A 14677-nucleotide genomic window follows, 5' to 3' on the forward strand; every position below is an offset into this window, starting at 1 on the left:
GAAGAACAACTCTCTCATAGCTGTTCTGGTAAAATTCTGTTGGGAGTGTAAGGGCAGCAGGTGAAAGGGAAGCTGGAGACAGCAACACAGATCAGGGCTACACTCATTTGAGGTGATGATGTTGGGTTTTTGGGATGCCTTTGCAAGTGTCAAGTCTTCAAATGGTAAAGCCACAAGAGTTGCTTAAAGGTGGAGTCACCGTAGTCTCCAGGGAGATGTGTGGAGTATATTAAGGGAAGAGCATGAGGACTAGAAATCAATGACAACTATGTGTTAAACTGGTTTTAGTTTTGGGCTAAACTATTTTGGCAGTTTTAGGCTGCTATTCCTAATTTTGCCCCCAGATCTTCAACAGTACTGACTGTAAGAAATCCTGTCATCCTTATTTGCCTTTGCAGCTTTATTCCATGGTGGAAAAAGGGATATATTGTGGTCCCATCACATGTATTTGTTGTAGTTTGCTGCTAGATGCACAGTCGAGATGTTATTGTTGGGAAGAGCCACTGTGGCACACTTGAGAGCTTCTGAGGGACATCTTTAACTCCAAGATTTCATAAATCATGTGCAACGAGCAGTCACAAAAGTCACAATACAAATTATTATTGGGGGAAGAAGACATTTTTAGCTCAGCTGTGGGGCTGCAAAGCACCATTCTGAACCAGCAAATACTGTGGGTTAAATCCACTGATAAGGGAAACTGAGGTAATTTGGCAGAAACTGTCAAAAAATATCAACCCTTGCTATCCAGTCCTCTGGGATGAATTCAGTGACTTCAGCCTGGAGAATCTTTCTAGGCAGCAGGTACATCTATGTGTGTAGGTAACTCTTTCCTGTTTTGCTCTTGTCCCTGTTGTTCTCTTCACCTTGCTGGGTATTGCTGAAATTTTTGCCGTACTCTCCACTGAGGTCAGTGCCTAAAGGATGAGGACTAGCAACAAATATTAAACCATCTAACATGCATTTTAATTTGTCTAATATGTGAATACCTGAAATATCAATTCAGAGTTGGATCTTTCAGTTTCTGTTGCCCAGGGCTGGTGCTGACTGTAACAAGACACTGCTGGAAAGAGCATTGCAAGGTGGAAGTCACAGACTATGTGGACATCTCTAGGAAAAAATGGTAGGATTGGGCCCACTATTTGGAAATCTCCAATTCTGCTCAAATCAGAGAAATAGAAGCAAGTTACAGGAGCTAGAACTGTAAACAAATCAAAGTGTTCTGACATTAAAAAAAAAAAGTGATATAAAAAAGGTGTTTCAGTTAGAGGAGTAGAGTGGAATACTGTTTATAATCCCACAGTGAAGCTAATGATGAGATTAGCTTTGCTGAATAAAACCAACAGGCTCTTATCATCTGTCTTGTTTTGTATGCCAAGTAAAAGAATAGGCTTTTGTGTAAGCACAGTATCATTTTCTCTGCCTTGGACAAAGCCAGGGTGGAGATGGACTGAAAAGGAGATAGGCTGTAATAACGTCTAGAAATCAAATGTTGAGAGAGTAGAAAAGCTGATAGAGAATATAATATTCCTATAACAATCACATTTCAGCACAGAGGAGCAGAAAAGGCTGCTGTAGGCTAGCAAGAGGTTTTGGGCTTTGGGTGCCAGAATTCCCCCCTGCCCTTGTGTTTATGAGCCTTCCCTCTCTCCAGAACCAGCTCAGGAGAAGGCAGTGCTAGGATGTACCAACTAGGGATATGGTGATTTTCCAACTTTTTTCCATCTAGTCACTGGTTTTTTTTCTCTTTTGAGGCCATAAGATCTTGGAACTCAAGGCCAGAAGAAAATGAAGCCAAGTGAGTTGAAGCACTCATTGAAGCTGCCTCTCAAAGACACATACCCAGACTGTGTTACTTCTCTGTTGCACTAGTAGTTGCTACTTAGCTTATGTGTATTTGAGCCTGGTGGCCAAACAGAAAGGGGGAAAACAGCCAAGATGCTGAGGAAACACACTGCAGCCTGGTTGTTGCTCTTGAGCAGCTTTGAACATCTATGCTGTCAAACTCTGCTCAAAGAGCAGGAAATTATACTGAGATTGTGGACCTTCCTCAGCAGAAAAGCTTTATTTGGACTGTTGTACTGTGTTGCAAAGTCTTGAGTGCTGTTATCACACCTGCTTAACCAGTCAAATTCAGGCTAGACTAAGATCAGGGAAGGTTGGTGGAATACAAATCTGCTTACAGTGAGTCCAGTGAAGCCCCTTTGGTGCTAAATGCTAAACTTGACACTGGTAGAATTAAAGAAAAGCTGGAGAGTGCCTGGAGGTTTCACTGAGGGGCAGTGAAATCTTTGTGACAGGTCTCCTTCCCTGCTTGTGTTCATTACTATGACTTAAATGGATCTCAAGGTGACCTCTCAGTTCCTGTTCCAGAAGCAAAGCCAGTGGAAGATTTTGACAAAGACTTGAATTCAAGAGCCAAGTGCATTTTTCCTTTTAAGATTTTTAGCTGATCTTTGGCAGTAATTCAGTATTGAAGTTCTTCAGGTTGCAGGATGCTTTGAAGGCTGATGTTTTGTTTCAAAGATACTTCCAGGGAATATTCCTTTAAACAGAGAAGGACAGAGAGACCATTGTCTTTAGCCTGTAACATTTCCTAACTGTTTCTCTGCTTTAAATCATGTCTGTGGGAAACTAGTAGGGATTTAGGGACTTGGGGCCAGATCTATAAAAACTCTGGTCTATTTTACACGGGATACTATGTAGGCTCCACTAGCCTAGATAGCAGAGTGTTTCAGAAAGAAAATATAACTGAAAGAGCTCCAGGAAAAAAATGCTCAGGAAAAAAGCATTGGAAAGGCTTCTCAGGGAAGTGGTGGAATCACTGCCCCTGGAAGCTTCAAAAAAATATGTAGATGTGGTGCTTAGAGACACAGTTTAGTGGTGGACCTGGCAGTGCTGTGTTAATGGCTGGTCTTGATGATCTTAGAGGTCTTTTCCAACCTCTATGATTCTGTGATGTGTCTGTGTCTGTGCTTGGATCCCACACTGTGCATTTCACAGCAGCTTGGCCTGTTCTTCGCTCTCTATTTCAAGTCCAAAAAAAGTCTGATCTAATCAATAGTGGTAAATTCTCCTCTTGCAGAGGCATAAACTGATGGCAAGCCCTCAATAGTCAGTGTGCTGGGTTCTTGGTTCTGTTCAAGGTACAGGAGACCTTCAGAAAAACAACAAACAGAATGGGTTCAGTGAAGGTGAGGAGCTGACAATTAACTCCTCTACTGCAAATCAAACACCAGGAGTATCTTCTCTGCACACAGGATACACTTGAGATGGACCCTGTGGCCCTGAGCTGGGGATGGCTGGTGTGAGAAGTGAAATATGGGAGCTGCTGGCACGGGTTGGCATCTTGCCTTCCAAAGCACACAGGAAAAAGGAAAAGAAAGAAGATGACATAAATCACTGTTGTTGGGAACAGCTCCCTGAAAATAGGTCTTTTCTTTAGTCTGTTGGGCAGCAGTGGTAATAGAAGACTAATAGAGATGGATGAATGCAATTGAGTGGTGTGAAAGAGAGGGGATGAGATGAAAATGAAATGAAATAGGAAATGAAGAGGAATGGCAGGTGGGAGGAAGAACTTGCATATTCCCCTGAGCAATATGTTGGGCTGTGCATAGTTTTCTTCATATCTAGTTGGGCTTTCCCCTAGATTCTAACTGAATCAAGGATGGTTATCTGAGAAAGAAAACAGATGACAAATAATGGGAAGCAGGTCAGTAACCTGATGCTCAAACATGTATATTGTTTCTGGTCATACAAACTGGATCATATTGCTACATGATGGGAAAATAAAAATAATCTGACCATGAGCGTTGGATAAAAAGATGGCATATTCAGGCCTGTCATGGGGTTTCCTCTGCACATTTCTGAGCTGCACACAGCAATTAGAGGTTCATGTCAAGTAACAGCAAAAGGTTTTAGCAAAGATCTGCCAAGTGTGTCCACAGACGAATATTTGTCAAAAAGAAAGCAATTTCCCGGCCCCCCCATGACTTAGTATTCTCTCCCCTGGCAGCAGTGTTCACATTTTCAGGGGAGACCAAGTTATTTGTGCTTCTTGTCTGCTGCAGGCATTTTTCTGGTGTAAAAAGTCAACTTTTACATGAAAATCATTCTATTGGGTGGGCATCTTCCAGCAGTTGTGACCTCCCGAAGGCGACCAAAAAGTTGGCCAGGCTTGTTTCTCAGCCCATCAGGGTTAAGCACAGACATTTCTGTGCCTTTTTCCATCTCTGCTTTCATCTGAAAGGCTCAAAGCACTTTCTACTATGGAGCTATGAAACCAAATTAGGGCAGGACTGTGTCCCTGTGGGAGGAAAAGATGTTGGAGTAGATCTACTGGTGGTCTTCCATGCATCAGTGGTTTGAAAATCCCAGCTGAAGGGAGGTGCACAAGCTCTGATCAGTTGGTGCTTGCAGATGATTGTCCACACTTGACTGCAGGCTCCCTAGTTCTGCTGTGACATGAGCTAAAAGCCAGGGTCTGCTGTCAGCCAAATTTCACTGGTGTGAACCATCTACAATGATGACCTAAAATCCAGGAGTCCTCAGGTCTACTGCCGTGTCTGCTGCAGATTTTTAGCATCACCTTGGGCAGGTCCCAGGTCTTATGAGTTCTGGTTTCCTGCCTGGAAAGCAGAGGATTCAGTTTCTTTTTCTCAGAGCACATATTTTTATAAAGTACAAATATTTGTGAAGTTAAGTGTTTTGACTGTGTGAGCCTCTCAGAGAAGAAACCATAAATATGTGTCAGGCCTATGATCTGAATTCAAGTCGATGAACTAGAAAAAGTGTTGACAGCCTGAAACCAGCTGCCCTGTACACACATCTCCTTCTGTCTACCTGAAAGATTATTTGTGGAGTGTGTTTCTATTTTTCTCTGACAAAAAATAGAATACCAAGCAAAGAAGCATGACCCATTTCTCTGTCAGGCTCTAAACCCTGCTTACTGGGATGTGACTGAGGTATTGATATAAGAGAAGTTCATTTTAGGCTACAGTATTCATTGTGCCACTGAAGAAGAAACAAAGCCTGCCACCTTCAGATGAAATGGATGTGCTTTCCAAGCCAAAGTATGTTTATCTCCTCCACAACTTCTCTATGATCTGTAATTACATTGAGACCATATAGTGAAACAGAAAAGTTGCAAATGAGGAGAGTTAGGAAGGTAACTAATCATTTTATAATAGGAAAACATACAAGCAATACACCACTGAAAGTACCTGCAAACTCTGTCAATAATCAATAGGTCTGATAAGAACATCACTCTTCATAACTGCATCGCCTTCAGTAATTTTTCATGGTCCTTTCTCTTGTAATGCCAAGTCTGGGTGCACATCATGCTGTTCATAATGTTGCCCATAGCAGTGGACTTTCCCCATGGGTCTTTTTTTTTTTTTTTTTCAAATATAGCATATAGCATATTCAAAGCAATATCAAGTCATACCACACTGAGCTCTTTATTACCAGAGATTTTTGGACAGAAGCACATAATCTAGATTTTCTGAATCAATAGGCAGATGGTGGCTACTTTTTTTTTTTTTGCAGTATTTTTTTCCAACTCGTACATTTTAGATTTACATAACTTGGTTTCACACATCTGAAGAAACACTGACATAAATCTAAGTTTATCTTCGATGCATTTACAAATATTTTTCTTTTTTTTTTTTTTTTAATTTCCTGACATGTCTCTGTCTAGACTTCTGCCAGAAAGCAGGAACTTTAACTTTCTCCTCTGTTGACATAAATACCTTTTAATATTATGCAGAGAATGGCATGACTGTCACTTTCCCATGAGGATGTGGGACCCATTCACTCCCCCACTGAAATACATCAGCTTTCCATCAGCCAAGATAAGTAGCTCTGACATCTTCCTGCTACACACTGCATATCCCTGAAATACAGAATCTTTGTGACTCTAGGCTGGTTGAATCTTTTTGATTATTGTTTTCAGTTTGGTTCCCTGAAACAACAAAGGTTAGCTGCATCCGACTCTTAATTTGACTTCATCTTCTATTACTCGTTATTTTTTGCAAAGGCCTTAATTCCCCTCTAAAACATTTTAATTAAAACAGCAATTTCTCAGTGCTGCACTTCACGAGCAGATTTTGCAGCAACTTCAAAGAGACGCAGATGTTTACTGAATTTGGTGGGGTGATATTTGAGGCTGCCTACTGGCAAGGAAAAAATTCATAAACATCTCTGAGAAACTTTCCTTTGGTAATGACAACATTTCCTTCTTGTATTTTAGCAAGTCTAATATTTCCCAATCTCAACAGGCATATTTCATAGGCACAGGCATCAGCACTGTTATCTACTCACAGTCTGAGCCCTGTGGGATGCACTGCTTTGGGGTAAATGCCTCCCAGTGCTGTCACCTCGGGCTTTGGCAAAGGGTACAGGAGGCCGTGTGTACAGTTTGCTCTGTATGTGTCCTCTTATGGAGTATCAGGAGACTGGGAATAAGGAAACCAAAGTTCAGTTTCTGCTCAAATTTTCCACAGCCCTCCAGTGTGATCTTGAGCGGCCATTTAGCTTTGGGTGCCTCAGTTCCATCTGGTAAAGGGGTGATAACATATCCTGGCTTTGGATTGACTTACCTCCTGGTGGCAGGGTCTATCTCCCTGGGCACCAAGGGCTTCTGAGCTTGAGAGGGTCTTGGGGTTTTTAAAGTACTGTTCAAGTAAAATTCAGAAATGTTAAGGATTTGTTTTGAGGAGTTTCTCCTTGTGGCAGGTGAGCCTGGAGGGGGTCTGATGATCCCCGTTTGGGACCACACATGTGGGTAACTGGGCAGGCAGTGTTCCCCTCTGAATTGAGATAATGGTACTAGGGACACATGGCCACAGCAGTCTATGTCTAAAACGCAGACTAGGGTTCAGGTATCTTCTGTGGTTTGTAGAGGTGGCTGTAGCCAGAAAATACATGGCCTGTCCATGGGACACCAGGGAGGCTTGTCTCTGCATGCTAGGATCTACAACTGGTAGTGAGGCTCATGCTCCTTTCCTTGCACAGAAGAAACTGCAGAATGTTTAAGGTTGGAAATGACCTCTAAAATCATCGAGTCCAAGCGTTAAACTCACACTGCCATCTTCACACTAGACCACGTCCCCAAGTGCCACACTGAGATGTTTTGCCAACACTTCCAGGGACGGTGATTTTACCTCTTTCCTGAGTAGCCTGTTTCTTCCCTGCATACCTTTCACTCATCTCTTTTTGAAGGGGAGATAAATAGAATTACTTGGAAACAGCTCATCCCTTTCCACTGTGAGCATCAGGCAAAGACCAGCATGGAAAGCTGGCGTGGAGTATGGCGTGACACGTCATGTAGCTGCTTTAACCTACAGTGTAATTACAGTGACAATTTCTGCCTCTTGAAGCATCAGGATTGAAGTGGTTGCCCTGAAGGAGAAAGAAAGTTAGTGGGAGAATTGCGACCAAATCTAGGCTGGGAAGTGCAGCACTTCCTCCACATTGGATTAAAAGTGATCAGCATGGCCAAAGGGGTCCTGTGAGAGACAGGTAAGTAGGCTGAAAGAAAATTGGAAATATTAAAGAAATGAAGCTAGACTGGATAAAACTAGTTTTACAATTCCCTATTCCTCTTTGATTTGGTAGCATTAGGCGGACTCAAGGGTAGATTGCGCAGACTTATGCGTGACAGCAAGACACTTTTCCACATGAATAAACCCCCTGGAATTAATTGAACTGCTCACAAAAGTGCCTGGGAATGTGAACTAGGCTTGCACATTTCAACCCTCAGATCTGATCTTTCTTCAGCAGTGCAGGAGCCAGGCTGCCTGGTGAACAGCAACAGCTCAGCTAGAAATGGGAGTTCAAACCACTCACAGTGAGTGGGTCCATGTCTCTGTGGACACATCCTTGCTGGGGAGCATCTCAGCTCAGCTGAATTCTCCTTGGTAAGAAACATTACAACTAAACTGAAGGAAACTATTCCTGAAATGAAAGCAGGGCTCAGCCACAAGTCTGTGCTTACCACAAACTGTCCTGTGTTTGCTGTGCCATGCAATTGCCCACATGTCCACTTTTAGCTGGTGGCAAATGCTCTCAATGAGAATTAGCCTGACCTACAACGAGGGAAACTTAAATTTAGGTAGTTCTTCCATGTGTGCTGTGGGATAAGAGCACACAGCCAGGCAGTCCCTTGTGTCGGGATGTGCCTGAGCATTCGGGGTGTCCACAGAGGCATTTGCTTCAACTGAGGTGCTTGTTCACCAGTGGCAAATGGGCTCCCGAAAAAGCAAACCGTGTGCAAAATTCCCCTCATGTGTTGGTCTGGAAAGAAATAGCTTTGTTGTTGTTTCAATGAATTAGTGAGCCAACAATGCAAAGCTTTGGAGGTGGTTACTGGGTTTTTACTGGAGTCTCTAAGAGCTATACAAAGTCTGAAGACATTGTACGTACAGTACATCTTTAATAAGAAGGGAGCTCACAGTCTACCAAACTCTGCCAAATAAACTTTTAATACATACTGTACTTCACTCAATAGTTGTCCATCTCTTCTTCGTGGAATATCTAACAGCTCTAAAAATATTTTCTTGGAAGAGGATAGAATTATCATTGTTATATATCAATCAAGTATGGTTAATGAAGCAAAGCCAGCATGCTAGTATTGCACGGGGGGAAAAGCCTCCAGAACACAAAGTGAAACAACAAATGCCCTCAAAATTCTGCCAAAGGGAACAGGAAGCTCTGGATGCCGCATCGGTAGGATTCATGTAGCTCTTCGGCGTCCTTTTACCGCAGCAGGTTTGCTTTGCCTCTTCTCTGCCACATTTCTCTCCCAAACAGGAAGGGAACTTCCAGACCATTACAAAAAAAGGAAAAAAAAAAATTACAGCAGCTGCAGCAAAGTGTGGTACTATTCAATTTCTTGAAGAGCGAGGCTTTTATTTCAAAATATCATATATTAATATATATATATTTCTATATATATACTTTAACTGGTATAAAGTAAATTGTAGATCCAAACTTATACTGTTGTTTGTACTTCGCAATCTCGGAAACTTTAGCAAAGGAACCATTTTCTTCATTTTTTTATTTTCAGCTGTCAAAAATCAGGGGCATTATTTCCACCGAATACTTTCTTTCACACAGTAAAGCCACTGTTGTTATCTGGTAAACAGTCAAAGTGCAAATAAGAAATCCATTTGGCTTGTAAATGCTGAGATGGTTTTAAACTTCCCATACTTTGTCCTCATCCATCAGCAGGGCTTTCACTGCCTCAGTGCAGACGTGGGTGCTCTGTTAAGTCCTCGGGTGGATCTGCAGTGAGAAAATACAAAAGAGGCAGTTATGTAAAATATGCTATTTTTTTAATGTATTCTTTTGGGAAAGAAAGACCCAGGCTCTGTGGCATAAGGGTGAGTGATATAGCTGAGTTTAAATTGCAGTACTAGGTGTGTGTGTGTCTTTTCTGTCAGGGCTGCAAGAAAACTCCTGCCTGTGCCTTGGGAGATGCTGGATGTGCATCAACTACCTGGGTTGGTGGTGCAGGAGATCATAGAATCCCAGAACATCTTGGTTTGGAAGGGAGCTTAAAGATCATCTCGTTACACCCCCTGCCATGGGCAGGGACACCTTCCACTATGCCAGGTTGCTTCAAGCCCCATCCAGCCTGGGCTTGGACACTTCCAAGGATGGGGCAGCCACAGCTACTCTGGGCAACCTGTTCCAGTGCCTCAGCACCCTCACAAGGAAGAATTTCTTCCTGATATCTAATCTAAACCTACTGTCTTTCAGTTTGTCATTCCCTTCCCCCTGGAGCAGGGGAAGGGAATGACAGAAGGGCCTGGTGCCAAGGTGCTCTTTGCTGCGGGATGAGATGAGCAGAGGCTACTGAGAAATGTGATGCTCAGGTGCCTCAGGGAACCACAGAATGCCCTGCATTTCTCTGATGGAAAAATGTGTGGAAAATCAAGTGTTTCTCTGGGAACTGGGGGGTGGGTGGGCTGTAATGCAGGGCACGGGCTGTGAAGCTGGAGAGGCGCTTTGAGCTGAGCTGCTCTGTGAGTCCTCAAGTGCTCAACGCTTTAATATCCATCCTCCAGATTATCAGCAACATCCAGCCTGAGATGCTGCTCTTCTATTTCCCCTGGTGCCCGTTGCTCTGCTGAAACGTGGTGATGCAATCTCCAGGCAGGTCCTAGTACAGCTCCAAGGGCCCCACGTTTTTAAGGAAAGCACTGAAAGTTATGTTCTTAAATTAAAAAAGAAAAAAACACAACATAACCAAAAAAATACCCCAAACCCCAAAAAACCAACTAAACAATCAAAAAAAGGAGTGACTAGAGATTAAAAAAACTGAATGACAAAATGATTTCTTTCCAGTGTTGTTTGTCACCTGCCTGACCATCAGTAGAAAACAAATTGATTTACAGAAGCTGTGAGCTCTATATCTTTGGCTTTAAAAACTTAATTAGTGAGCTATGCTAAAGGACTAAACACAGAAAGAGGTGTGCTGGCAAAGACTTCACTGGATATGTTGTCCACCTCCTTCTGACATTAATCAGTATTAATCACCCTGTGTATATAAATGTATTCATAGATATATACACACGCACATGCTTATGTGTGATTTATTGTGGGCCTGGAAGAATATACTGATGGGTATTTTAATCCTGAGATTCACAAATGTGAATGTTTTCCTTGTCAGGACAGCAGCTGCCCAACATAGATGTATTTAGTGTAAGAAAGAGTCTTCATTAAAACAGTTTACAGCCTGTGCAGACTTGCTCTAGCTTTTTGGCTCATCACCACAGATATAACTAGGTTGTGGACTGACTTGTCTTGATTTTTTCTGCCTTCTTAACTTCCTTACCTACATAAATTAGACACACATGGCCCAATCTTGCGGCCTGGACTGTGATCAGTACAGATTGCACTGTAGTCTCTTTCTCTGCTGCCATCTGAAATGGCCAAACTAAGGAAAAAAAGTCTGTTTCAGTGTCTGATTGCTTCCATTACTTTACATTTATGTTGCCAGAGTTGACACAGCAGTACAGATTCCAGCAAAGTTTCAGGGACTAAGAAGTAGAATTTTTGCTCAGAAAATGCAAGAGACAGTTGCTAAGCACATCATGTCATGTTGCCTTTGTCAGTTGGGTTCTGTAATGATATTTTAAAGCAACAAAGCAAAATTCTACTGGAAGCAGCACCATAAGGTACTCCCCTCACAAGCTAATTAAAATCATTCCTGTGGGTAAATGAAGAAATATTTTTTTTTTCAGTTCTGAGCATTCACTCTGCAAGTATTTAATTTAAATGAAATACAATAATGCATACTGAATAGATTGGACCATACATCTGCATATTAATGAAGCTCCTAAATTTCTAGCAATCACTTCTATTGCCTAAAACTAGTTTATATGATGAGGATTTGGGGGAGTTAAGAGTAGGACAGTTTGACTTGAAAAAAGCAAATGCAATTCCTAAATTATATAACTTAGAAGACAGAGTGCAGAAGGAATGAATTATTGCATAAGATACTTCATGTTGCTTCTTATTTCTTCAACATCACTTTCTTCCATTTTAACTCCCCAATTCAGTGAGAAAAAATGTTGCCTCAATGGAAAGGACATGTAGTGAGTTTGTGTTTTGGGATTTTCTGACTGCCCTGCAAGGCACATACATTAGGGCACAACCTTCCAGTGGTGCTGCACTGTGACATGACCAGCTGAGAGCACAGAAATATTTGCAGCAACAACTGAGTCATGAAATCATAGTTCCCTCCATGCTTCCTTCATATTTCTAGGAGATGACAGGGACAATATGGATCCTGTTTTTGGGAGTCACTTCCTGCCTTCTGCAAAGGAAATCTCCTAAATTAGCAGATATCCTAATAATTGAATGTGTTGGTGTGATTAGCCATGCCAGGAGGCAGAGCTCAAGAAGCTGGAGGTGCAATACAAATCCTTCATCCTAGTGTAGATCATAGGGAGGGAAAGAAAAGAATTCAGATGGCATGGGGGTCAGTTAGGGTAAAATCTCCTCCTTCAACAGAAAGCCTAAAAGGCATGAAAAATGACTAGCGTTAGGATTGCAGGAAAAGGAAGAAGTCAGAAAATCATGACACTAAGCATGTTCCTGTGAATTAACAGCTGGGTATGAGTATGTAGAATTTCTTAATAAACAGGGAAAAATGTCTTGAAAATATGCCTTTTTTTTTATTACTTGTCAGGTTTCAAAAGATATTTTCCACTTCACAGAAAATTAAAATTTATATATTTATAAGACATACTTTGAGTTGAAAATCGTGTAATTTTTTGGGGAAAAAAAAATCAATTGTAGTATGAAAATGAGTTAATTAAAATTGTTGAATACAGGTATAGGTGGCAGTTTTAAGCAAATAGTTGTGAAAAAAAACCTCTCAATGAGAAAGAAAAGCTAAAATCTATTTTTGAAAAACACTTTTATTCCCAAGGCAATCTCCTAGTGGGAGAAGTTTAGGCAGCTCATTCACACTCTCTCTCTTTGCAGCCCCATCTCTGTTTTCCTGGCATTGTGTGGTGAAAGCTGTCATCTCCTGTTGGCTTGTGTTACCTGAACCTTCAGCATCTCAAGAACATGTCACTAATGGGTTCATGGGGCTAGAGCTGCTCTGAAGTAAGACCTGACATGCAGATAGTGAGTTGAGTCCTCTGTCTCAAAGCCCTTGTACAGCTGCTACCACAGATGTGGCCTGGAACAGCCAAGGAATGGATGTAGGATAATATTCTTCCCTTTAGCCACCAGAAAGGGATTCAGTGAGGGGCATTAGGGGTTTTCTTAGAGGTAAAAATGTCTTTTAGAAAGTGGCCTGGCAATTCAGCTGCTCCAACCTGCTGATTACTGAGCCTGGATTCAGCTGACCAGCCTGATCCTTCTGAATTTTCACCAAATTATGGCCAGAAGCATCGAGTGACTGGGGAGGTGTGCAGTGATCCTTAAGATTTTTACAGCAGACATGATGATGGAAAAGACACGGGCGAGCAATCATTAGTGATTCCCTTTCCTAACAGGACCTCCTGGGTGTAGACAGAAAGACAACTTACTCTGGTGGTCTTGATTTTATTGCCAGTCGCACACATCCATCCGGAATTATCAGGCAACGTCTTACATTCCTCTCCTTCTAGGCAGGGCTCCATCTCACACCACCATTTCCCAATCACTATAGAAGCTGAAAGAGAAAACACAATGTTTGCAACTGAGTTACAATGAACAAATCTAATTAAATAATGTCTCAGGGGTCTAACGCTGCATTTAAAAGGCAGAGAGTGTCCCTTCAACTGGAGTTTAGTTGTAAGGATTTCATATTTAATTACTTCTTTGGCATCTTGCATCGCCTAAGACAGTGCAGTGCTTTCCACAGCCTCCTCATACACGAGATCCAGTCTGTTATGCTGTGACTGCAGGGGAAGCTGTGATGGCAGCAATACTGCTGCAGACCAAGGACCATCCACCCTAACAGCCTGTCTGTGAGTGCCAACCTGATCCTTTTGGACATATATAAGTACAAGGAAAGTCTAAAGAGATTTTCCTCAGAATATTCTCTGGGTCTTCAGGACTTGTGGCTCAGGCTGCTCCAGATAAAAGTGTGTCTGCTTTGCTTTCAGTACTTTCAGCTGGCTTATTTTTTTAACCACAAATCTCTCCAGAATTTTTTGAACCTATGGAGACTTTTAGCTTTCCCAGTATTCCATGGCAGGGAGCATCACAAATAGAAATAGAGGGCAAGATAATACTGAACAGTAGCAGAAGTTGTTTGTTGAAACCTGATTATGAATTTTATAGAAACCATATTATCTCTAGCAGTAACTTTTAATTTCCAAATATTTAATATTGTAAATAATGTCAGTGTTTGGACCTTGTTGTTTGAATTTAATTGGCACGTATGTTTACAACCTTGAATGTACCTTAATGAAGTTTCTTGCCTGGGAATTGGTATCTGACTATATCCTTAACTGTATCTTAATGACATTTTTTGTCTGGGGATGCTGATAAACTTTAGCTCACCTTGCAACTGTGACTAGTTAGAGTGTGAGTGGCTCTGTCTGTGGTTTGTTTTCTCTGGCAAGAATTAATTTCATGGTTGTACTCAGGAAGCCTGTCAAAGCTTTCTGCACAGTCACTCAATTAGAGATGCTTAACCCACTCATATCACCCCACATGGCTGCTTCAAGCTCACAAAATACCTTGGAAGCAGCTGACTACCTTATACCTCACCATTCAGCTCTGGAAAATACCCTGTTGAGCATGCATTGATTTAAGGACATTCCAGAGTTTATAATTAAATTCTTGAATATAGAATTTAATAGAATATTTCAGTTGAAGGGGCCCTACAATGATCCTCTAGCTCTCTGTGTTGTCTTTCCTGGTTCTTCCCACAGATTATACCTGATTTTTATAATTTAATATATCATTTATCCATATATGCAACACAAAAAAGAAGCTCTTTGCACCTGTGTTTGCAAGGCAGTTTAATGATGCTATTCACACACCTTTTTCAGAAGGGTATCATTAATGCTGCTAACAGTAGAGAAAAGAGATGTCTCTCTCTTTGCTAGGCATGAAAAGGCACGAGGGCTGAATCTGTGCTCTAATAATAGGTTGTGCAGTGGGCAAACTGAAAAACCATATCCTGCTAAATACTGGCCTTCACAGCAATCATCAGAGCAGAGCA

General features: G+C 41.7%; 1 protein-coding gene across 3 annotated transcripts in view; it reads right to left on the reverse strand.

Annotated features, from left to right (window-relative positions):
• Positions 1-5432: 5432 nt before the first annotated feature.
• Positions 5433-14677, reverse strand: part of TAFA1 (TAFA chemokine like family member 1) — a 223913-nt gene continuing 214668 nt past the window's right edge. For all 3 annotated transcript variants that reach the window (XM_064667233.1, XM_064667234.1, XM_064667232.1), the window contains exons 4-5: positions 13050-13174; positions 5433-9282 (exon numbers count right to left, since the gene is read on the reverse strand). In XM_064667233.1, coding sequence (XP_064523303.1) covers positions 9265-9282; positions 13050-13174 — 143 coding nt within the window. In that variant the 3' untranslated portion in view covers positions 5433-9264. The remainder of the gene's footprint in view (positions 9283-13049; positions 13175-14677) is intronic.

The sequence above is a fragment of the Pseudopipra pipra genome, chromosome 11 (assembly GCF_036250125.1).
Source record: "Pseudopipra pipra isolate bDixPip1 chromosome 11, bDixPip1.hap1, whole genome shotgun sequence".
In the NCBI taxonomy this organism is placed as follows: domain Eukaryota; kingdom Metazoa; phylum Chordata; class Aves; order Passeriformes; family Pipridae; genus Pseudopipra; species Pseudopipra pipra.